This window comes from Saccopteryx bilineata, chromosome 5, assembly GCF_036850765.1.
Source record: "Saccopteryx bilineata isolate mSacBil1 chromosome 5, mSacBil1_pri_phased_curated, whole genome shotgun sequence".
In the NCBI taxonomy this organism is placed as follows: domain Eukaryota; kingdom Metazoa; phylum Chordata; class Mammalia; order Chiroptera; family Emballonuridae; genus Saccopteryx; species Saccopteryx bilineata.
Window position 1 is genome coordinate 159,655,216 of NC_089494.1, and position 25,522 is coordinate 159,680,737.

Here is a 25,522-nt window from a genome sequence, read left to right on the forward strand (position 1 = left end):
AGTTTGCCTGGGTCTGGGAGGTGGGGCTTTCTTTGATGAAGGACTTTCATTATTAAAACCATCCCAGTTTGCCCGGGTCTAGGGTATTTCCCAGGACATGGGACTTTAAGTGCTGAAATCAGGGTCACCCTACAGAGTCACTGTTCTAGATCTTGTAAAAATTAGGAATTCTGATCTGAAATTAAGAGATCCCACCTGCTGACTAGAACCTTTTATGCCTCTAGTTCATCTGACAAACTATCCCAAGTAGCATCAGATGTTTGCTCTTCCAGGTCCGTTTCAAGTCCCTTGCCCCTGCTGTCACCCTGCATGTCAGGCATGGCTCAGCTCTACTGTTCCAGTTCCACGGCCAGCATTTCCACCGTGCACTTCTCAATACAACAAAGTCCCTTCCATATACTGTCTTGGCACACCCCAACACTGGAGGATCAGGGAGCCCGCTGTCCCCACATCTGTTCCTGGGCTGCCAGGTTCTGCCAGAGAAAGTCACACAGATGTCCTGGTCTCCAACCTTATCAGGGCCTCTTCACTGCCTGGAAATTAAATGCTTTTCTCATCAGCATTCTTGATCTGCATGACTATTTTCAGCCTTCTCTACACTTTTTTTTCCCCTCACACTTCTTAAATCTCTCATTTCTTGGTCAGCCCATCCCTCCCACTTGTGCCTCGCCCTCACCAGATTACCTTTCCCTGACTGGTAAAGCAGTCATGTGAAGGCCGTTCTCTCATCTTCCCACTTTCCCTTTGCACATCTGCTTGCTCCTCTATCCTTTGCTCATTTTTCTTGTTTATAGTGCAGGAAGTACCTCCTCACTTTTTAATAATCAGTTTCTCTACAGCCATCTTTTCACATCCTATTTAAATCTCCATCCTAGTGTTTCTTTCTCATAAGGATTTACCATTCTCTGTCTCACTTGTCATAAAACAAAAACCAAACCCTGTGAAACCCAGCCTTTCCTGGTGCCCTCCTCTTTTGGCTACCACTTCCTCTCTCCTTCCATTTAAACTACTGGAGAGGATTATTCTGCTTTCTGGCTTGTACTAATTATATATTGCTAACACATTATCATAAACTTAGTGGCTTAAGATGACACATTTATTATCTCACAGGTTTTGTGGGTTAGGAATCCTGGCCCAACTTATCTCGGTTCTGTGCTTAAGAGTGTCCCCAGGCTGCAGTACCAGGACTGTGGTCTCATCAGAGGCTCAAATGGGGAAATACCTACTTCTGAGCTCACTCAGGTTGTTGGCAGAATGCATTTGTGGTACTTAGGTTGTCCTTAATTCCTGGAGGTCACTTGTACTTCCATGCCATGTGAGATTTCATTTACTTTGTGGTAGCTTACACAGATGTCGAGGGAGAGAGAGAGAGAGACTTGAGCAAGGTCACAGGAGTGATAGCTGATCACCTTTACCATATTCTGTGGGTTAGAAGTGACTGATGGGTCCTGGCTACACGTGGGGGTTGGGAATTATACTGGGAGGCGAACAGATGAGGATTCTGGGGGCTACCAGAAAGCCTCTTGACCACATCTTGATTGGCTTATTCCTCATTTACTCCTTGAATTACTATATTCTATTTTTTTAATCCTCAACCATTATATTCTAATTTTTTATTTTTAAATCTCCACCACTTTACTGAAACCTAGAGTCAGACTGGCTATATGACATGCAGAGCCAGTGCAAAATGAAAATGTGGGGTTCCTCATGCAAAAATAATTAAGAATTTCACCATGGCAACAACAGCAAAGCATTAAACCACGTGCAGTGCCCATCCAAGTGTGGGAACGGGGAAAGTCCCATGCCCGCCTGTGAAGCCAGCCCCGCAGGGAGGCCATCCTCCCTGTTGTTGAGTCCAGAGGGTGCTTCCTGTCCCCTCACTTGATCACTCAGCAGTTTTGTTGACCGAGTTTACCATTGCTGAGAACAGCTTCCTTTCTGAGACATTCTCATACTTAGCTTCTGAGACCATATTCTCTTGCATTTCCTTCTCTTTCTGTCTTCTTTGCAGGCTCTTATTCTTTACTACCCTTTTATATTTGGGGATATTGGGGAGCACCTTGATCACCCTATTGAGGAACAGCAGCAGTTTCCATAGCTTCAAGTTGCCTGTGGATTTTTGGTTCCTAGATCTGTGTATCTAGCCCTTGTCTGACTCTCAAGCTCAAGCACTTGTTTCAGCACTTCCTTTATATATTCACTTGCATGTTTTTGGATACTTGAAATGCAGCATGTCTAAAACTGATCTCTTAATTTTCTCTGATTCATCAGACTTGTTCCTCCTCAGTGCCTTTTTCATTCTGGAAGGTGCTTCTTTCTCTCCCCAAGTGAGTTTGCATTTTCACGTGAATGTATTCTTGTTCCTAAGCTCCTTTTTCCTCCTTCTGATTGATCTTAAACTTATACCTAAAGTGTGAGTTGCCACATGTCCATGAAGAGGTCTCTTCTGGGACTGTATTTCATCTGGGTGATCTTTCTGGATCTCTGCAGCCTATTCTGAGGGTTTCCTGGGCTTCTTTTATTAAAACCCAGCACATTTTATTGCTACTCCTTTGTTACTGTCTGTGTTTGGTCAGCAGTCGCGGCTGTCATGGCCATGCACACGCAGGTTCTCATTGAATTCAGACAGATGGTAAAGAAACAGTGGAGCCAAAAAATGGTGGGCCATTCCTTTATTAAAGTCTCGCACCTGCTGATGAGCAAACACACAGGGAAAAACCTTCTCCAGTTCCACAACCAGGAGAATCTTCTCTGGTTCCTCCTAAAATCAAAGGCCTCACTAGTCTCAGTGGAGCTCATAAAGCCCCTCACCTCTGGTTCCCCATCTGTATGCCTTCTCTTTCCCTGCCAACATGGCTTCTTCTTCAGCGCTCTACATTCTTTCTGCTCTCTCACTCTACAAACATGGCTTCTCTCTGCCTCTTCTCCTTCTCCTCTTTTCAAAACTTTCTGGCACGAAAACCTCTCCTCCAGCAAATATTAGCAAAACAGTGGCCCTTTCCAAGCAGGAAGGTAATTTGTAATCTCACAGACCACATATACCTGGCCCCACCCAGCCCCCAGTGCAAACTATAAGCGAGCAAACATAAAAATCATATTTTACAAACTTATTTTACCAACAGTCTGCTTCCCCTATTTGAATACGAGCATCATGAGAGCAGGGACTTCCTTTTGTAACTGCTTTATCCTAGTGTCGAGAAGTGTGCTAGCCACCTGCTGGCATACTCAATAAGTATGTATATATTTCAATGAAAGAGGTGTTTTTTTATTTTCAGCCTTTTTTAAAAGTGTGATTGTTTGGTTCTTTTGTAGAAACTGCATGGTATAGAAGAACAGGACAATAATGTAGTAGAATTTTGGTTCTTGTGATACTAGGACAGTGGTTGGCAAACCGTGGCTTGCGAGTCACATGCGGCTCTTTGGCCCCTTGAGTGCGGGCGCAAAGGCTAGCTTAGGAGTACCTTAATTAAGTTAATAACGATGTACCTACCTATATAGTGTAAGTTTAAAAAAATTGGCTCTCAAAAGAAATTTCAGTCGTTGTACTGTTGATATTTGGCTCTGCTGACTAATGAGTTTGCCAACCACCGTTAGGAATATCTGTGTGTCATTAGTGTCTTGGCTCTTTCCTTGCATTGTTGTTGACTAGTAAATAACCAGGAACTAAATGGGTGTTTTCTTATTTCCATTGAGTTGTGGACACTGGTAGTTGGAATGGAGCATGTGCCATTTGGTCTGCAGAGTTCACAGACTTGCTTGTGTAATTTTGGTAGGAGGAAGTAAAAACAAATGATGACTGTGAAGATAAGTGTGTATCAGTTACCATCATCTGAATCATTCTGCTCTTATCCATATATAATTTGGGAGAAAAATGACAAGCATCAACTCGTAGTTGTAGCACTTTAGTTGTTCATTGATTGCTTTCTCATACATGCCTTGATCAGGGGACTCCAGCCAAACCAGTGACCCCGTTGCTCAGGCCAATGACCTTGGGCTTAAGCCAGCAACCTCCAGCTTTAAGCCAGAGACCCTTGGGCTCAAGCCAGCGACCATGGGATCATGTCTATGATCACAGGCTCAAGCCGGTGAGCCTTTGCTCAGGCTAGGTGAGCCTGCATTCAAGCTGGCAACCTCAGGGTTCCGAACCTGGGTCCTTAGCATCCCAGGTTGATGCTCTATCCACTGTGCCACCTCCTGGTCTCTCTCTCTCTCTCTCTCTCTCTCTCTCTCTCTCTCTCTCTCTCACACACACACACACACACACACACACAAACAAGTAGAGAGCTGTGGTTAAAGATCCATGCTTCTGATTTTCTGGGGTCTGTTTACCTTGCAATAACTGCTTTAAAAAGTGATTGGTAATAGAATGCTGAAATATATTAAGAGTTTGGGGGCTAGAATGGGAAGGATTCCACTTCACAAAGACACTGCTAATCTGTGGAAGATTTTGGAGCAGTCTCATTTTAAGCAGATGCCAGTGACAAGGAAAAAATTAATACATAGGTCTATTTATTTGTTAAAGAGATCTTTTGTTCTATAACATAGTGATTCTCAAACTTTTTTTTTTCCTTCAGGATGCCTTTACATTGTTTAAAAAGTAGTTGATGCCCAAAGAACTTTTTCTGTTATATCTATTGATATTTTCTATTGTATAAAACTGAGAAGTTTAAATTCACTTGAAATTAACAAAAGTAACAATAAACACATTGACTATTAACAAAAAGATTATTTGTAATGAGAAGTAACTTTTCCTGGCCCTGGCCAGTTGGCTCAGTCAATTACAAGCATCTTCCCAAAATGACAAGGTTGCAGGTTCAATCCCAGTTAGGGCACTAATGGGAAGTAGCCAGTGAATGCATGACTGAGTGGAACAACAAATGAATACTTCCCTTTCCCCTCCTCTCTGTCTCCCTTCCTCTCTCTGTCTCTAAAGTAAAAAAAAGTAAGCCATGGCTATATAACTCGGGTGGTTGGAGCATCGTCCTGAAGCACAGAGGTTGCTGGTTCAATTCCCTGGTCAGGGCACATATGGGAACAGTTCCTGTCTCTCTCCCTGCCGCTCTCAAACAAATAAAAGAAAAAAAAATAAAAATAGTTTTTCTGAAACAAAAAATAGTGGAGATAAATGATATTGTTTTGCATTTGTACAAGTCTTTTTAATGATTTTTAAGTGAAAAATAACTATTTTCTAAATTGTAAAAAATTCAGTGAGAAGAATGGCACTGTTTTGTAATTTTACAAATCTGTTTCATAATCAGCTTTAATAAAAAATAAGTGTTCTCCTATCTGTTTGTGTATGGTCTGGCAATATGTTGTTTTGGTTGAAGTGTATGAAGAAAATCCAATCTCACACGGGAAAGGCAGGAGCATTGAAATAACCTTTGCAAATAGTTATGGATATTTTTCTTTGATGACAAACCAAAACCTGACAACTGGTAGGTTTCTTAAAGGTTAGGTACAATGTGGATTCTGAAACTATAAAAACGATTTTTTCCTACTCTGATACATTAAAATTCATTAATTTATTTTGCATTTTGAATAGGACAGAAGAGGGATAGATGTCAATTATAATACAGCTATATAATGGCATATTATACAACCATATTTAAAAAGTATTTTCTGCCCTGAACAGTGATGCAGTGGATAGAATGTCACCCCAAGTACTGAGATCATGGATCTTTTTTTTGTATTTTTCTGAAGCTGGAAACGGGGAGAGGCAGTCAGACAGACTCCCTCATGCGTCCGACCGGGATCCACCCGGCACACCCACCAGGGGGCGATGCTCTGCCCACCAGGGGTCGCTCTGCTGCGACCAGAGCCACTCTAGCGCCTGGGGCAGAGACCAAGGAGCCATCCGCAGCACCCAGGCCATCTTTGCTCCAATGGAGCCTTGGCTGCGGGAGGGGAAGAGAGAGACAGAGAGGAAGGAGGGGGGGGTGGAGAAGCAAATGGGCGCTTCTCCTATGTGCCCTGGCCGGGAATCGAACCCGGGTCCCCCGCACGCCAGGCCGACGCTCTACCGCTGAGCCAACCGGTCAGGGCGAGGTCACCGATCTTGAGATCTCCGGTTTGATCCCGCGTTGCTTGGACTTGACCCCAAGATGGCCGATTCCAGCCCCAGTCAGGGCATGAATGAGGAGCAGTCAGTGGGTGCATAACTGTGTTGTGTGGAAGGAATTAATGCTTCTCTCTCTTCCCCTCCCCCTTTCTCTCTTTCTCAAAAAAAAAAAAGTATTTTCTAGAGATGAAATGCTTACAAGTGTAATAAATTTGTCTATTCAGTATGATCCTAGTTTTGCTAAAAAAAAAAAAATGAGATGTGTGTATTAACTGAAAGGAAAATATATTAAAGTTTGAATATGTTTAGTGATGCATTCATGGATAATATTTTATTTTGTTTATACTTTTCTGTTTTCCAAATTTATTGCTTATAAAACCAGGGAAAAATAAGTTTCTTGTTTTAAAAATTCAGAAATAAGATGACTATTAAACTGTTTTCCTCACTCATGTGTCACTTTTTATAAGTAAAACCTCAGGGTTTAAGTGGTAACGAAGATTTATTTTTTCACCTAAAGCTTTTGTTTATTTAATAGAGTAATGTGCCCTTTCTGTGGCTGTTTTAAAGTCAGAACTTTTTAATTTTAATAGGAATTAATTGATTTATTAGAGAAACTTTATTCAAGACTTTCTGAAGAAAAGCATTAATTGTTTTACTTTATAGCAGAAACATAATTTTTTTTTTAAGTGAGAAGAGGGGAGATAGACTTCTGCATGCACCCCAACCAGATCCACCCAGCAACCCCTGTCTGGGTTCCATGCTCGAGTCAACCAGTCAACCTAGCTATCCTAAGTACCCACGGCCAACGCTGGAATCACTGGAGCCACTGTCTGCGAGAGGGGAAGGGAGGAGAAACAAGCAGTGATCACTTCTCATGTGTGCCCTGACCAGGGATGGAACCCAGGATGTCTGCATGCCAGACCGATGCTCTATCCATTGAGCAAAACGGCCAGGGCCAGCAGAGACATAATTTGCGTATCTTCCTTTGTGTTACCTCTCAGGCAAGCAGTACCTAATTCTTATCTAAGTAAATGGCAAAAGGATCTTCTTGTCCTACAGTGATAATAGAGCTACTCTCAATGTGGAGAAGTATGTATCATGGAAGTTAGCATGCACTTAACCTCTGAGTAATTTTGCCTGTGGTGTGACTGTTTCTCTTTATAATTAATGACTAGAAGTTGAAGTGGCTTCAGAGAAATGAAAAGGGCAGCTCACATCCAGGGATTAGTCCTCTGCTTTTACCCCTGGATTTAGAAAGGATGTTTGCTCACAGTTATGTTGCTGATGCAGTATTGTACTAGAGTGTTGTCACATTAAGGCTTTTGTCCTTTGTAGACAGGATCCAAATCTGACAGGAATCCAAATCTGCTGATGGTCTGCGTCCTGAAAAATGGAGGACTTCATCCATTGTTGGTATTTTTTTTGTTTAATGTTCCTGATGATATAATTAAGTGATTATTAACATGTCTATACAAGTTACAAAATATCCATAAAGCAGGAAAGTAGCAGTTTCACATCCTCTACTTACCATCCTAAAGATGAGAACATTATCACTTGGATATTTCCAGCTGAACTACAGTTCTGAGGCTTTCGTTAATAAGTTAGTGACAGGCAGTGTTTCAGTCCCTCCCAATACTGTTTACTAAAAGACAATGACAGATCCAAGAAATAACTAAATACAAAGAGTAGTTTCAATAATAAAAATAAGAAACCACTAGGTATATTGCTTATTAAACCAGGGAAAAATAAGTTTCTTGTTTTAAAAATTCAGAAATACGGATGTCTATTAAACTGCTTCCCTCACTCATGTGTCACTTTTTATAAGTAAAACCCTAGATTTAAGTGGCAACAAAGATTCTTTTTTCTACTTAATGTTTTTGTTTATTTAATAGAGTAATGTACCTCTTCTGTGGCTGTTTTAAAGTCAGAAATGTTTTATTTTATTTAGGAATTAATTTATTAGAGAAACTTGATTCAAGACTTATGTGTATGTATATCTGGAGTACATCTCCAAGCCTCCAAAATGTTCAACCTAGAAAATCTGATGAAAATTAATATTGGAGGCGCTGGCTGGTTGGATCAGCGGTAGAGTGTCAGCCTGGCGTTTGGATGTCTCAGGTTCAATTCTCAGTCAGGGCACAAAGGAGAAGCAACCAACTACTTCTCCACGCCTCCCGTCTCCTTTCTCTCTCTTTCTTTTCCCTCCTGCAGCCATGGCTCAACTGGAGCAAAATGGCCCTGAGCACTGAGGATGGCTCCATGACCTCACCTCAGGTGCCAAAATAGCTTGGTTGCTGAGCAACAGAGCAACAGCTTCAGATGGGCAAAGACCATTGCCCTATAGGGAACTTGCTGGGTGGATCCTGGTCAGGGCGCATGCGGAGTCTGTTTTTCTGCCTCCTCACTTCTCATTTAAGGAAAAATTAAATTAGAATATTTCAGGTCCTGGCTGGTTGGCTCAGTGGTAGAGCATCGGCCTGGCATGTGGGAGTCCTGGGTACGATTCCCGGCCAGGGCACACAGGAGAAGCGTCCATCTGCTTCTCCACCCCTCCCCCTCTCCTTCCTCTTTGTCTCTCTCTTCCCCTCCAGCAGCCAAGGCTCCATTGGAGCAAAGTTGGCCCGGGCGCTGGGGATGGCTCTGTGGCCTCTGTGGCCTCTGCTTCAGGCGCTAGAATGGCTCTGATTGTGGCAGAGCGACGCCCCAGATGGGCAGAGCATCGCCCCCTGGTGGGCATGCCAGGTGGATCCCGGTCTGGCGCATGCGGGAGTCTGTCTGACTGCCTCCCCGTTTCCAACCTCAGAAAAATACAAAGAGAGAGAGAGAGAGAGAGAGAGAGAGAGAGAAAAAAAGAAAACATTAGAATATTTCCAAATTTAATAATGACTTTAACCATTAGGGATGCCTCCAAGTAGAATATTCTCAATTACTTTAAGCAGAGGATAGAATGACCTTTTCATGTAAAACAGTACAAGAATAGGCAATTAAGTAGTTTCCCATCACAGTTTACACTTCAAAGTGAGCAGTACCTTTTAGTGAACAGGCAGGAAGGATTTGCAGAGTCTAAGTAAGGAATGATGGGCATTATTATTGTTTTACCATACCATAAACCGCAGGGGTGTTTTACCCTTACCTTCCTGTGGTATTGAGAATAAAATCTGAAATCCTTGCCATAAACTGGTTCCTGACCACTGCTTCCATTTTGCCTCCTATTGGCTCCCTGTACTACAGCCTGGAGGCCTCCTTGCCTCTGGCCATGGCCTCAGCATTTGCTGGTGGCTCTGTCTGGAATGAAACTTTTTCCCACATAGTATAATGCTTGCCTCCCTCTCTTCATTTAGATCTTTGCTCAAATACTATTCAGGTGTCTGCTCTCTCCAGAGTGAAGTCTTCCCTGAATATATTGAATTGCACAGCCTGCTTATTCTGTTTCTCTACCTGTACTTTTCCTACAGTGTTTTATCAGTAGCTGATATTATACTTCTGTTTGCTTACTTACTGTCTGCCTAATTCTCATAATATAGTCTTTACGAGGGCAGGAGCTTTGTTTCCTTTGCTGCTAATTGCTAATTCCACTTTATTTAGGATAGTGCTTGGCACTTAGGAGACAGAATCCCCAGATCCTGTGATGAATTAATGGCAGAATGAACTCAGATTGTCTTGTGTACTATACATAAGATTGCATTTACACAGAACACTTTAGAAAGACAGTGCATCAAAGGCGTTGCTGAATTTTAGGCTTGACTCAGAATTGCCAGAAACCATGCCTGATAGTCTGATGTTTAGAGAACAAAATTATAGTTGGATGGCTCCTGTCTGGTCAGTGTCACCCATAACAGTAATGCTCTATAGGAGGGGAAAATGAGGGCATGAAAATCCCAGGGAGGTGGGTAAATTAGTAAATATTGGGCCTTTGGCATTCTTTGATGTTATTTTTGATATTAGGAAGGAAGTGGTTTGATGAAGTTCTTGTTGAAAATAACTGGGATGTCAGACATTTTATCAGGAGCTCTGACAGAGTTGATGGCAGTAATTTCTCCACATGACTAAAACAGTTTCCATCATGCCTTACTCCTTCCCTGGGACCTGCCACACCACTCCCTCCCTGACTGTTACAGATACATCACATCTGGTTTCAGAGCCATGCGTTAACTGCTTCTCCTACTAGTTCAACCTCATATCTTGCCATTTATAGGGTGAGTTTTCATTGATTCAGCCAGGCTGGTGTTTCCATGTTCCTCCCTTCTGTGTGCCCTTTGTGTGCCTTAAAATGTCCTGCTTGGTCATTGCTAACTCCTGGCCAAGTCCTTCCTTCTAGGCTTGCTTCAGTGAAGCTCTCATATACTTACCAACCCATTGTCCCCAATAGTCATGCAATTTAGTTCTAAATCAGTATATAATATAATATGATATGATATTATTGTAATATGTTATCTATCTTGGTTTGGTTTTTACAGAAAGGCTAAACATTCTTTAAGAGGGACTTTTATATATTTTTTATATCCCGTGATAATGTGATTTTGTTCCAAGGGTAAAAAATGAAAGAAAAAGTAATGAAATCCAGAATGCTGATGGGAGCAGGTTTTGATTTGGGAACACTCTAAGGGTATGGGGCACAGAAGGGGCATTGAGCAAATACTGACTGATCGAGCTGTTGAGTAGGGCCGTATGTTGGGTAGTGTCTAGCCTGCCAGTTGAAATGATATTTAGTTGGCAGGGGTTGTGGATTTATTTATAAGCCTGGAGATTGTGTGAAAATTAAAAGAACTATAATTTTCAACCAGGGAAGGAAGATGTTCAGATTTTAAAATTTGAACTAGTGTAATTTTCTTCACACTTAGGAAGGCTCTTACCAGTTCCTCTAAGACAATACCACACTGCCCTAATGACTAAAAGGACTTAAGTTCAATAACATTGACATTGCTTGGGGGGACTTTTATGTAGTACTTCAGCCGGCTGGGAACTACCAATGTCACATGGAAGAAACCTACTCAAGACACAAACTTATGTCAAGAGGAAGAGGGGGAGGCCTGCCAAGGGAGGCAAAGAAGATCTCCTGAATCTCCTTCTCCTTTAGCTTTTCTTGATCAGAAGCAGAACAGAGGTAACAGGATTACAAGAGAGGGAGGCCAGGTGATGAGGGGAAAGAATGACTGATAGCTGTTTTGCTGACTTGGAGAAAGGGCTAATTTGGGTCAGTACATTCTTTTCTTTTGCTAATTAACATTCACAAAGGAAAGGGCAATCCAGAACCTCCGGGCTAATTTTCTAAAGCCTGTTCACATGCATTCCTTTGTGTCTGCACAAAGGTCACTCACACAGTTTCTTGGTGTTTGCATCCAAGAGACATTCACTCAGGGCTTTTAACTAAAGTTCTCCAATCCAAGTCAGGGTTCAAGGTTGGATGGATGATTCCCTACACCAGGGGTCCCAAACTACGGCCTGTGGGCCACACGCGGCCCCTGAGGCCATTTATCCGCCCCTGCCACACTTCTGGAAGGGGCACCTGTTTACTGGTGGTCAGTGAGAGGAGCACAGGAGTACTGTATGTGGTGTTACTCACGTACAGTACTACTTCCAGTGACGCGGGACGCACACGTCACAGCTCCAGAAGCACGTCATATCACTTGTTATGGCTAGCAGTGACAAATATGGAACCAGACATTGACCATCTCATTAGCCAAAAGCAGGCCCATAGTTCCCATTGAAATACTGGTCAGTTTGTTGATTTAAATTTACTTGTTCATTATTTTAAATATTGTATTTGTTCCTGTTTTGTTTTTTTACTTTAAAATATGTGCAGTGTGCATAGGGATTTGTTCATAGTTTTTTTTGTTTGTTTTTTGTTTTGTATTTTTCTGAAGCTAGAAATGGGGAGAGGCAGTCAGACAGACTCCCGCATGCGCCCGACCGGGATCCACCCGGCATGCCCACCAGGGTGTGACGCTTTGCCCACCAGGGGTCGCTCTGCCCTGCCTCGACCAGAGCCACTTTAGTGCCTGGGGCAGAGGCCAAGGAGCCATCCCCAGCGCCCGGGCCATCTTTGCTCCAATGGAGCCTCAGCTGCGGGAGGGGAAGAGAGAGACAGAGAGGAAGGAGAGGGGGAGGTGTGGAGAAGCAGATGGGCGCTTCTCCTGTGTGCCCTGGCCGGGAATCGAACCCGGGACTTCTGCACGCCAGGCCGACGCTCTACCACTGAGCCAACCGGCCAGAGCCTGTTTATAGTTTTTTTTATAGTCTGGCCCTCCAATGGTCTGAGGGACAGTGAACTGGCCCCCTGTGTAAAATGTTTGGGGACCCCTGCCCTACACTTTTAAAAGGTTCTATAAAAGTTCCTTTTTTTCCCTCCAAGAGTAAAGTATGTAACTTAAATCTCCCTGATATGATTTCCACTAGAACAGAAGCTCCTGAGGGTAGGTCTACCAGGGTTGTTCACTGTTGGGCAGATAAAATATATTAATGCTCACTTTGTTAAAGATGGCGCTGCCCACATGGAAGCCCATCTCCCAGGTGATGATATTAGTTGCCCTTATGTTTGGAATGGGCATGATTATATTAATGTGTGTTGGGGTGGGCTGTGGGCAGGCAGGATCCTTGTAGCCTGGGGCTTGGTTTTAGGACTAAGCCTTTCCCACCCTTTTTGATGTAGGGCAGTGCACTCTCATGAGGAATCCCATCATGCCTCAGATAAGTGACTTTGTATCAGAGACTTCCTTATTTGTATATTGGATTAAAGGTTTTGATTTCCACACTATAAAAAGAGCAGACCAGGAGTTTCTCTCTCAGTTCCTGGGATTAGCAGAGAGGAGAGCAGAGAAAGGCCATGTAAAGGAGACCAGGAGAAGCAGCCAAGATGGTGGAGTGCTGAGTGAGAAGCCAGGTTGTGCAGAGTTTGTGCAGGGAGAAGGAAGGAGATGGGGAACACAAGTGAATAAGTCTGGTGAGCTAGAAACGTTTGATTCTAGGAAACTCGGATAAGTCAGTAGCTTTGTGAGTACTGAATGAGTGGGTTTTGGAACCCAGTGTGTGTTTTGACTTGCCCGCCAGGTGCAAGCTAGGATTAAAGATGATGGCCCACCAGTTCTTGGCTCCGTTGTTTTATTACCAACTGTCCGAATCCAATGCGAACCTTTATGGGCCAGGCCACTCTGATGGTGGCCGTGAATACTGGCTTTACATTCGCCATGTGTGCTTGATGCTCAGTGCTGGCACAGAGGCGCTCAGTGAGGGGTGGATGACTGGGGGTTTGGTTCAGCTGCTTGGTCTTAGAGGTGGAGGGAGAGAAGATGTGTGGATTGATTGGCTCTTGTAGTCTTGACCAGCCTTCCCATGGTTACCTTATGTTGTAGATGAAACAAAATACAAATTTTTCTTACCATCAATAAACTTTAATAAATAATATAATTGCCATTATTATTAATGATTTCTTGCCAGGGTGAGGGCAATTTGTATATCCCATTTTTGAAAAATGTTTTATCTTTTGATGCAAAAAATTGAACCAGTGCTTGTTTGATATCTTCTTCATTTTTGAATTTTTTGCCCTTCAAAATATTTTGTGAGGACAAAAACAAGTGATAGTCGGAGGGTGCTAAGTCCGGAGAATATGGTGGATGCGACAGACATGCTTCTGTAGCATTTCTTCCTTGCTGAAATTCGTAAAAATTACAGTGGTGTAAATGAACTTTATCAGTAGCCATGGGTACACTATCGCTTCACACATAAGACTAACGTGAATCAACTTTGTTTTAGTTAATGTGCTATGTCAGTATGTATACATTAAGTGATAAAAATAGAGAGGCACACATGCATCAAATAAACATGTGCTTACGTGTAGAAACTTGTGATAGAAATGGATAGAACTTTCCGGTAGACCTTATTATGCTCACTTTGTTAAATATGGCGCTGCCCACATGGAAGCTTTCGCTGCCCACATGGAAGCTGTCGCCCAGGTGATATTAATGTGTTTTGGGGGCGGGCTGTGGGCAAGCAGGATCCTTGTAGCCTAGGGCTTGGTTTTGGGATTAAGCCTTTCCCCCCTTTTTGATGTGGGGTGGTACAATCCTATCATGCCTCAGATAGGTGACTTTGTATTAGAAACTTCCCTACTTTGTATATTGGATTAAATGTTTTGATTTCTACACTATAAAATGAGGGCAGAACAGGAGCTTGCTCTCTTAGTTCCTGGGATTAGCATTAGAGGAGACAGCAGAGAGCAGAGAAAGGCCACGTGGAGGAGGCCAGGAGAAGCAGCCAAGATGGCAGAGTGTTGAGTGAGAAGCCAGTTTGTGCAGAGTTTGTGCAGGAAGAAGGAAGGAGATGGGGAACAGAGGTGAATAAGTCTGATGAGCTAGAAACCTTTGATTCTAGGAAACTTGGATAAAGTCAGTAGCTTTGTGAGCACTGAATGAGTGGGTTTTGGAGCCCAGTGTGTGTTTTTACTTGCCTGCCGGATGCAAGCTAGGATTAAAGATGATGGCCCACCAGTTTTTGGCTCCATTGTTTCTTTAATGACTGTCCGAATCCAATGCAAACATGCATGGGCCAGGCTGCTGTAATGGTGGCCATGGCCACTGGCTTTACAGTAGGTGTGGCTGATTATGGTTGCTTCTCTTTTAGTGGTTCTCTACTGCAGTGGTTTTTAACCTTATTACACTTGTGGACTGGTGAAAAATAGAATTATTTTGGGTACTGCTAAGTAAGAAGTCACCCCGAGCATAAGTGAATTTGATTAAGATCGTTGGTTCTATAATCTTCATACAGCAGGATGATTAACTCATGGACCTGCAAGCAATTTCTGGCAGCTGGTCTGCAGACCATCGGTTGAAAAACACTGCTGTACTAGACCTAGACACTGCTTTTTTAAAAGTTCCACACGTAGTTCTGATGTGCAAGCTAGGGTTGAAAACTACAGTTCGTAGAGTGAAAGAAAATGGAGGTTAACTTAAGCCATTGGTTTATGTGTAAATAAACAGAATTAACATGTCCTTTTGGGTTATATATATAGCATTTTTCTGCTCTTCAGCTGGACCCGTCAACTCAGTAGTGAAAGAGGTTTTCTTTCCCCTACATCTTCAGTTGCTGCTTTGGGCTTCCTTTCACATTTAGCTCTTGGCAGCTAGTAAGAGTCAAGCTCTTTGGGCATATTTTTATTATACTTGGCAGAACATATCATTAAGGTGTTGATTTGACTTTTTAAATTCAGCAACATAGTGTAAGAGTACAGGTGGTCTCCAGCTCCAAACACTAGGAGTTAGCATCTTCCTGCCCCGTGCTCTCTCTCCACTCCCCAGTTTCCCAGTCCTCCCCGCACTCGCCAGAATCACAGTTATTAGACAGAGTTCAGAATCCAAGTGTTGGTCAAATAAGTTTGAAAATATGATATATGTTTGCTTGCTTATAGTTTGCATTGGATGTGGGGGACAGGCTGTAAGCAGTGTCCTTACAGCCTAAGGCTTAGTTTTAAGACTAAGCCTTTCCCACCCTTTAATACTAAAATCTTTTCAAAACTAAGCTTTTCTCCTCACCCTTGACTGTTGCATGATAGGCAGTGGTGCACTCTTATGAGGAATCCCCTTATGCCTCAGATAAGTGCCTTTGTTTCAGAGACTTCCTGGTTTATATTTTGGATTAAAGGTTTTGATTTCTACACTATAAAGCAGTGGTCCCCAACCTTTATTGGGCCACGGACCGGTTTAATGTCAGAAAATATTTTCATGGACTGGCCTTTAGGGTGGGATGGATAAATGCACAAAATAAAATTATGCGACCGTTGTAAAAACTGTGGTATTTTTAAATATAATTGTTGAACTTACGAGACAATCGTCAAGAGTGAGTCTTAGACGGATGTAACAGAGGAAATCTGGTCATTTTTTAAAAATAAAACATCGTTCAGACTGAAATATAAATAAAACGGAAATAATGTAAGTTATTTATTCTTTCTCTGTGGACCGGTACCAAATGGCCCACGGACCGGTACTGGTCCGCGGCCTGGGGGTTGGGGACCACTGCTATAAAGGAAAGCAGAGTAAGGCCACGTGGAGGAGAGGAGAAGCAGCCAAGTTGGAGGAGTGCTGAGGGAGAAGCCAGTTTGTGCAGAGAGAAGGAGATGGGGAACAGAGGTGATTAAGGTTGGTGAGCTAGAAACCTTTGATTCTAGGATGAGTCAGTGGCTTTGGAAGCCCTGAATGGAAAGGGAAGTGTTTTCCCACTGTGTATTTCTTGTTCACAAGCTAGGATAAAGATGATGGCCCACCAGTTCTTGGCTCCGTTGTTTCATTACCGTCTGTCCAAATCAAATGCGAACCTGCATGGGCCAAGCGGCTGTGATGGTGGCTGTGGCTACTGGCTTTACACCAAGGAAGAAATACTGTTGTGCAAACAAGTTTGTTACCACTGTTTTTTAGGTTTGCTCGCTTGTATTGGGGCAGTGCCCTGTGTGTATAGTATTTGTAAGGCTGCTGGTGCTTGCCCTCAGGGCAGCAGATTGCAAATTGCAGATTACCTTCCTGCTTGGGAGGGGCTGTTTGCTGGAGAAGGGGTTTTTCCCCAGGTGTTTTTGCTATAGTGCTGAGAGAGGGAGGGAGTGCTGTAGGGCTGGAGATTTTGATTTCCACATGGCCTGTTTGGCTGGGGAGTACTGAGACTGGTGGGGTCCTGAGATGGGAGAAAGGGGAGTGGTCTTCCCTGTTTGCTCATCCGCCCACCCTTAGGAGACTTTAATAAACAGAATGGCCCACCATTTTCTGGCTTCACAGTTCTTTTACCGACTGCCTCAATCCAGTGGAGACCTGCATGGCAATGGCGGCGGCCACTGGCCTTACAAATACTGTTAGGAAAATTGGGATCAGCTGAGCAGTTGCCAGTTGGCCTCTCTGTTTAATTATTTTCCTGGACACTTCTTGAAATTTCCATCCAGTTTTGGTCATTTTCAGGCTATGTAATAATTCAAACTCTACTTTATGCAAAAGTAACATTTTAAAAGTTATGCATTTTGGCATCTCGAGAAAGGCCAAATCATTTACCTTTTGCACTTCAGGGTGAAAGAATTAGGTGATTTATTTACTTCCTGACTTCTAAAAGCTAGAGAGAGCAAATAAGAATTTGAAAACACGTGCATTTGCGTGTGTGCATGCATGTGCACACACAGGTGGGCAAGAAAAATCATTACTATGATGAGGGTGAGCCAATGGTAGGAGAGTTTTGGGATGGAGATGAGTTGGGGGGGATTGCTCTAGGTCGGGGCGATTTGCATGTGCAAAGACTTAGCCAGGTAATATATGAAGGAAGGCAAGGCTGGCTGGAGTGCAGGGAAGTGAGGTTGGAGGAGAGGCTGAGTTGAGGTGTAGAAAGAAATAGGCCCAGGTCAGATCAGCTAGGAGTGAAGGTCAGAAGCCATTGGGGAGTGACCTAACCCAATTTACATTCTTAAAACAACCCTATGGGAAGAAAGATAATTCTTAATGCAGGTTGCCTGCTTTGACATTTTTTTATTCAATAATGAAAACATTGGTACTGTTTTATTTAGCCACGGAAATGTTGTATCTAGGTATATTTGAGACGCACAATGCCAAGGTGGCCTTCTGAATTTTTACACTAAAATACATTGCAGCTGAACTGTGGAGGCCAGCTGATGGCCTGTGGCCCTAGTCACTTTGTGGAGTCCCATTGTCCCAAAAAGCAGAGCACACAGTAGGTTGCTCATCAAGCTAGAGGTCGGCAAGCTCTGTTGTGTCAAGAGCAGAACTCTCATTCATTCAATCAGGGCTGTGACAGATGAGATTTTAGTGACCCAGCCAACCTCTGGCATGTTAAGTGCTGACTAGTCTATTTCCTTTTCCAGTCACAGCGTCCTGGATGAGCCAGGAACAATCTAGAAACTCTGATCAGTACTTGTAGGTCTTCTAGTCATGGGGAGGAATAACTGTGGACTACTGTATTGTAAATTTCTGATATCAGATACTATCAGATCAGTTGGTTCTGAGGCCATTTTAAAGTTATCATCATTCATTAAATAGTGAGTGCTCTTTTCCTTCTCTCTGCCTGATCATTTCCAAGGTATTGATAGGCCCATCACAGCAATGGGACATTGTATTCAGACACAAGCTTTGATATGGATTTCTTATGGGTCATAGATTTCTTAGGAGTCACTCTTATTTTGTATTATAGCTGCAGACAGATAAAGTACAGATTTCTCACTGTTCCCTTTTTTGGAGGAGGAGGAGGGATGTGTGTAGCTTTGAAAGAGAGCCTGACTGGTGTCTGGTGCACAGCATGTGTGCGTAAGTCTGCAAGTTTGTCTAGAGTGTGCTGACTAGTGAGAACCTCTGATCTGGTGGAGGCTCACTGAAAGGAAACTGAAGGCCACTGTCATCTTCTGAAGGCACAGAGTCTGAGGACAGTAGAGTTGATAATAGGACTTGGCATTTCTGAACCTGGGACTTGTGACCTTTCACTAAGCATGATGCTTAGTTAACTGTAAAGGAAATGGTTAGTAACAAGTGTAATGAAGAAATGAATAATGTTCAATTATTCCAAGTCACTAAGTTGAATCTGTTTTATCTCTGCAGTGAACCATTTTAAAACAAAATTTGTTTCTAATAGGAGCAGAACTTATTTTTTTTAAAGAATGAGGCAAAGTAAAACTAGATTAAAGAGAAATAAAATGTTTGCCTAGGATACTTCATATGTTTATTTTGTAATCAAGCATTGAATTATGTCATGGGAGTGACATTAATGATCCTGAATTTATAATGTCATTGGTACTTAATTTAATTCAAATAATAGATGTGTTAGTAAATTTATTTTTGTTAGAGAATATTATTTAATCTGGCATTTCCATAATTAATTTCTTTTCCCTAAGGGTGAAAAACAAGCATTGTATCTCTTCAGATGCTTACGGCAATGTGCCTTGGGTCCGGCCAGTGCTGTGTGGGTTCATGCCTTCATGCAGAAAAGATTTCACAACATGAGTTCAGCTGATTTTAAGAGTACGTTTATTAAGGCTGGAGACAGTGCAATAAGGAAGGACTTAGGCTAGAAGAAGCAACAGGAGAAAGCCCAGGCAGGGATGCTGTCAGCTCACTGGAGAATCAGAGAAAAGGGGGCCTTGGGGACAGGTTCAGGGAGTTAGCCCAGGATGAGCTGCCCTAGGTTCAAGTCTTGTGGGAGGAATCCTTTAGAGTTTAGGAGATGTAAGCCTGTGGGGGAAGAAGTGAAGGAAAGGCTGGCACAGGCTGCTCCTGGGAGAGGGAGCACATGCTGAGTCCTTTGTTTTGTTTCTAAAGGCTGGAGGTTTAGAGGAGGTCTCAGGGGGGGATCTCAATAGAATATACATCAGTTTTCTCAGGTTGCCCTTTCAGGGTCGTGGTCTTTACTGATTGGTCAGCACCAGGGCAGAGAGTCATCATTAGTCTTTGCAGCTAGTCCTGGGGCTGTGGGCCCAGTTTTGCTGCTTTTCTGGGTCTGAAGCTGAAATACAACTGAGACCTAGACGTTATCTCTAGGGAGGAAATGCCAGGGGGTTTAAACCACATGACCAGAGATATGGTGCCAGTGGAGGAAAGGTCACCCTGGAGGCCAGGTCTGGTGCCAGTTTTGCTTATCGTTAGGCACCTGAGGCTTTCTTCCCTGGTGACCTTCTGTATCTGGCTGTAAATTGCTCAACCAATTTGTTCAGCTATCTGTCTCAGTTTCCCCATTCCACTTGCCAAGGAATTTTTCTAGCTTCTTACTATCCTGCCTCAGGATTATTAAATAGCTTTGTAATAACAATGTCCTGTTTTATGAACATTCATAAATTCAATTTATGTCATTTAGACTCATGGGTGCTTTTTCCAAGTCAAGTTTATAGATTATATTTCTCTTTGGTTGGCAAACTTGTGATTTCTTAATACCTGGAAGGTAGTTTATATAATAATTAGTAATAGATGTGTAATGTAAGAGCTAAACTGCTCAGTATCAATCTGAGCAGGCATTATGATCTACTGTAGCTATGATAACTAACAGTTTAAGTCTAACATTAATAGTTAATTTGTGCCACCCATGATAGAGGCACCCATACTCACACAGTTATTGTATATTTGTTTTAAAAAATGACCTGGTCAGTATTTAGGTAATGTTACATTATCAGCACATCTTTCATCAACTTGGTTAAATTAACTTGGTTGTACTTTATTCCCATTCAGTGGACTCTCAGTGCCTCCTTTTACACACTTTTTAATGGTAAAAAAGTGAAGAGGAAAACATTGCCAACTAATACAGACAGGAAAGGCAGGAAGAAGGTAATTCTGTTTTGAAAAATTCTGTCCACACTTATTAGCTACTTGGTACTGGTACTTCCTGTTTCCAGAACTGATGTTAACGTAATCCTACTCTCCATTTTGAGATTGTTTTACTGCCTTCAGCAGAATTCCTGGCATATTTGAGGCCCTGCCCCTCTAATTTGTGCCAGATCCCCACACAGCTAGCCCAATCCATCTCACACAGCCCTACCTGCCTATTCTCTCTCCTGTCTTCATGCTGCTGTGGTAAAGACTTCACCTCGTAAGTAAATTTCACCCTAGTGATTGTCCAGTTCACTCCTGCTGTGCCCTCTGAGTCCCAGCTTTTCTGGCTTTCTGCTTGTCATTGTCTGGCTTTGAATTAAGCCTGACAGCTTTGCCCTGCGGTACAAACATTAGATACCCACCCCCCTTCCTTTAGTAAATATACTTGATAGGTATTACATTACTCATACCTCCAGCACCGATGAAAGAGGCTGGATCTCCTAAGGTCAGTGGAAGGTATTCCTGGGGGAGGTGTGCTTGAGGGGTGGAGCATTAGGAGGGTAGAAGAAAAAAGATAAACCTTCTGACTCTAAACAGAAGATAAAGAAGTTTCTGACTAAACTAATGAAACCAGTTTACCTGAGATAGTTCTGTGGCCTGTGCTGGTGGCAGCTGTGTTACTGGATCATGGTGATAACGAGTTCTTTATATGATCTGCCAGAAGCATTTGTTAATCCATATAATAACTAGGAGAGAAAGATAAGGAAACAAGGGCTCAGACGGCAATGTGATCCCTGCAAGGGTTTTGAAATGGGTTGGCCTGGGTTTGAATTCTGGCCTTGACATGACTGTAAGAATTTGAGCAAGTTTCATAGCTGCTCTGGCCCTCAGAAACTACCTTAGAGTGTTGTGAAAATTCAATGAGGTAATGAATGCGGGCATTTAGGACTGTACCCAGCCCACAGCTAATGTTTACTGAATTATTTTTATTATTGAACTAAGATGATACAGTGAGTACATAGCAGAGCTGGGTGTGAGTTTCTCCAGTGCTAATGCCTAGGCTCGCTCTTCTGTTCCATACTGCCATCACTGTTACCCTTTTTTTTTTTTTAACCAGGAAGAAAAATAGATCAGTTCTTCATTTCTTACAGTTTCCTGTGTGTGGGGATAAATGGCCTTGGACTATTTGGTTCCAGGTACCTGGGACTGGAGAACTTTCTTTTTACTCATTTTTTATTCTGGCTAAGTGTGTGGAATTTTATTCTGCTTCTTAAAAATTATGTAAACAGAATTATTGTTTTGATATTAAGAAACATTATCTGTGTTACACTGTAATTTTTTTAAAGGCAAATGCCTTTCAAGTTTTAAATATTGATGTGCTGTATCATTTTATTTATATAATAGAGAAAGTATTAAAACTTTAAAAATATTTTAATAAGGGGAGGAAATACTTTCTGGGTCATCTGTACTTCTCATATTCCATCATAACAGGGAAAAAGACTTAACCTAAGAACAAATATAATTCTCTAACCTTTAATTGTTATTCCTTTTCTCAGTCACAAATGGCCAGAAGGATTTGAGGTCATTCTTTGGAGTAAGGATGGGTCAAAGATTAGGCAGAAGAGAAAGAAGATGATGGCTTTAATATCATTACTGCTACCCCAAATAAAATTTTTTAAAGGTCATGGTTTATAAGTATTTCCCATTTGGGAAGGATGATGATAGTTGGCATACAGCAGCTCATGCAGTTTGCCTGTTAGAAATTTTCAGGTGTCTTCCCTGGTCTTCGGAGTGTTGCCAACTTATTGTGGCAAGTTTAAGTAAACGAATTAGGGCTGGGGTTCTCAAGCTGCATCCATTAGTGGCTCATGAAATCAGTTTAGTGGGTCACGACAAGCATTACAGAAAAGTGAAACAATGAATACGTCAAAGTGTACAGTAAAGGCTGTGTGTATATTGCTTCTGGAAATTTTTATTTCAGCTGATTTTAGTGTGGGTATGTGTTGGGTCACTGTGTAAAGAGGTTTACAGGCAGCAAAACTTGAAAGTCATTGATCTGAGGTATTTTAGAAAGTATATCCACTTTTAGAGCAAGTCTCTGCATGGAAGGAAAGTGCTTATAGTTGAGTCTTGATCATTGTTTTTTGTATATAGTATTGCCATCAGATATAATGAAACTTAGGAATGGTAACATGGAGATGTTTTTCCCCAGAGCTTACATAGTTCATAAATGGAAAATAAAGTTTATGACTTCAATTCTGAAGATTTATAGGAAAATAAAGTTGTCAATGTCCTTCCTAACTAACATGTCACATGTACCATTGTGTTTGTAGGTTTTCTAAACTGAATTTTAAAATATTCAAGGATACTCTGAAATACTTGGAATTTTCTTTAGTTTAGTATTTGTAGAATTACAGACTAAAGAGCAGAATTTTACTTCTAGATTTTGTTCTTTGAACTCTGAATACCTTAAACACTTAACAGAATTTTCTCACTTTTCATGGCCCTTTGGCTACATTTTACTTTGAATACTTAATTTAACTATCCTATCTTAATTAAGCTTTTTCAGATGAGTCTTTTGTTGTTTTTTAAGGCATAAGGGAAGTGTGTAGTTAGCTATCATGATACATCTGTAATTTCTTGTTGGGGAATTATATAGTTCTTCTGGAAGGAATTAATGATTTTCTTTATAAGCAACTATAAGTAGAAGACAAGTTTTCATTAGGAATATGTTGACATGTCATTTGTTTTTGCCCATTTTATTTAATTAGAGTAACCAGTAACTCCTATATGTGTGGATTTTAAAGCAGATACTATTAAAATAAAGTCCTGAGCTTTTTGAAGAGAGCAGTGAAAGAAGTCAGAGCTGATGGGAAGATTCTGGAAGCTGAGTTCTTGAGTAATGGAACCTCTTGCAATAGAGAAATAAAAATATTTTAAACTTGGGTTACTTCAGGGAGAGACAGAAGCAGAGTTCTCCATTTCATGTGGAACTGGTGAGGGCAGAGCATTTACTAGTTACCAGCCCTTCCTGTTCTTTCACTTAATCGGTATTGCTGCTACAGGATATAAGTAGCTAATAATGTGTCAAGACTTGGGGAAAACACGATCTGACTGTAGTGTTATTAAGTAGTGATGGGTTTGACTGAAATGCCAGAGTAAGTAGCCTGATGAAGCATATGTTGGTACTTAGGTCAAAAGTCTAATCTTTGGTGGCCAAGGACGTGGGGACTGTGGATACAGTGGGGTAGATGGTTTTGAGTTCTACATACTTGCTTGGGGGTGGGGGAGGAAGGAATAATTGTTAAGGCTTTAAGAGAGAGAATATACTTGAAGATGGCAGCTACAAAGTAAGTATGAGACAATAATTACAAATTCAGTTTATGGTCATAAATTGTCATTAAAAGCATCCTATTTGAATGAAGGTGAATGAAATCACTCAACTTCTATAGATCTGGATTCTGACTGAGGTCTTTATTCCTTTTCACTAAAATTAAGTGATTATTTCTCTCAGGCCTCTATTTATTCCAGATCAGGCCTCTGCTTACTCTAGTAGTATGTGAATTTTTGAAATCTTGAAGAGTTTTTAAAATGGAGAGCCTTGTTACCATTCCAGTGAGGAAAAAGGCTGTCCTTCTTTTCAGACATTGTGGCGCCTGATGTCTGCTAGTGTCAATGCAGGCTAGTTGTTTTTCAGCATTCGTTTTCCTGTGTTCCTTGTTTGCCAACTGGGTTACTGTCATTTTTTCTTCATTCTTACTTTCCTCTGCCTATTACTATATGTACAGATAGTCAAGGCTTTGGCATAGCCCCACGGAGTGATCAAATCCATTTTCTGGATTGAGTGTGCCTATAAGATGAGGATGACTAAAATAACTGGTTGTATTAGCAGAAGGTCTCAAGGAACTGAGGGAGACTTGCTTTTTGTGTTTCTGTGACTCGGTGAGACAGCCCGTGGGAAAATGGTAAGGCCTGGCTCTTGGAGTGACAAGCCTCCGGAGGGAGTTGAATTAATGTGCAGCCTTCAAGTAGAGAAAGTTGAGTCAGTATAGTTTACTCCCTCTTCCGGGGCCCACACCCACTACAAATGTACTTACATTTGAACTTTTGCCAACCTCCCAAGTTTAAAAAGGGGGGTTTTGTGGAGTTGGAAAAGCTAAAGCAGAAAGGGTTTCCATTAAAAGTCTCCTGTTCTGGTTGCTTATTCAAGCTCTCATTATAGATGCTGTGAGGACCAAACACTTCTTTTTTGTGTGTGTATGACAGAGAGAGAGAGAGAGAGAGACAGACAGACAGACAGATAGATAGGGATGGACGGACAGACAGGAAGGGAGAGATAAAAAGCATGAATTCTTCATGTGACTCCTTAGTCTCCTTTGTTGTTCATTGATTGCTTTCTCATATGTGCCTTGACCAGGGGGCTACAGCAGAGTGAGTGACCTCTTGCTCAAGCCAGTGACCTTGGGCTTCAAGCCAGCAACCTTTGGGCTCAAGCCAGTGACCATAGGGTCATATCTATGATCCCACACTCAAGCCGGTGACCTTGGAGTTTTGAACCTGGGTTCTCCGTTTCCCAGTCCCACACTCTATCCACTGCGCCACCACCTGGTCAGGCGAGGACTAGACAGTTCTAAGAAATTATCATTGCTGTAGTTGGGAAACTGCAGCTGTGGAGCTGAGGGCCAGAGAAGCACAATGTCCTCACCCAATGGGCGCGATGAGCCCTGTCAGGAAGTCAAAATACCTTTGAAGACAGTTGAATTGAGTATGTGTCTGAGTTTGTTAGGCTATCATAACAGAATGCTCTAGACTGGGTGGCTTATCCGGACATTTATCTCTCACAGTTTTGGAGGCTGAGAAGTCCAACATGAAGGTGCTGGCCAATTCAGTTCCTGGTGAGGTTGTCTTCCTGGCTTACACAGGCCAGAGAGGGCACATTGGTGTCTTCCTTTTGTAAGGACAGTAATCTCATATGAAGCCCCATGTTTATTACCTCATCTAATTTGAGTTACCTCACAAAGGACTCACTCACTCTGAGTACAATCACAATGGGGAATAGAGCTTCAGCATGTGAATTTGCAGGGGACACATTCAGCCATTAACAGTCTGTGTATGTGGCAGAGTTTATTGTTTCCTCTACACTGCTGAATTGGCATGTTCCCATATTCCCAGCGTCTTTTGCAGCTGTAGTCACATGACA

The 25,522-nt window shown here is 42.1% G+C and overlaps 1 protein-coding gene across 3 annotated transcripts in view; it reads left to right on the top strand.

Annotated features, from left to right (window-relative positions):
• Positions 1-25,522, top strand: part of FAM107B (family with sequence similarity 107 member B) — a 281,121-nt gene that overhangs the window by 220,326 nt on the left and 35,273 nt on the right. The window contains exon 2 of one of the 3 annotated variants that reach the window (XM_066280688.1): positions 7,394-7,467. The exons of the other annotated variants lie outside the window; for them this stretch is intronic. Coding sequence (XP_066136785.1) covers positions 7,449-7,467 — 19 coding nt within the window. The 5' untranslated portion in view covers positions 7,394-7,448. The remainder of the gene's footprint in view (positions 1-7,393; positions 7,468-25,522) is intronic. 3 annotated transcript variants of the gene reach the window in all.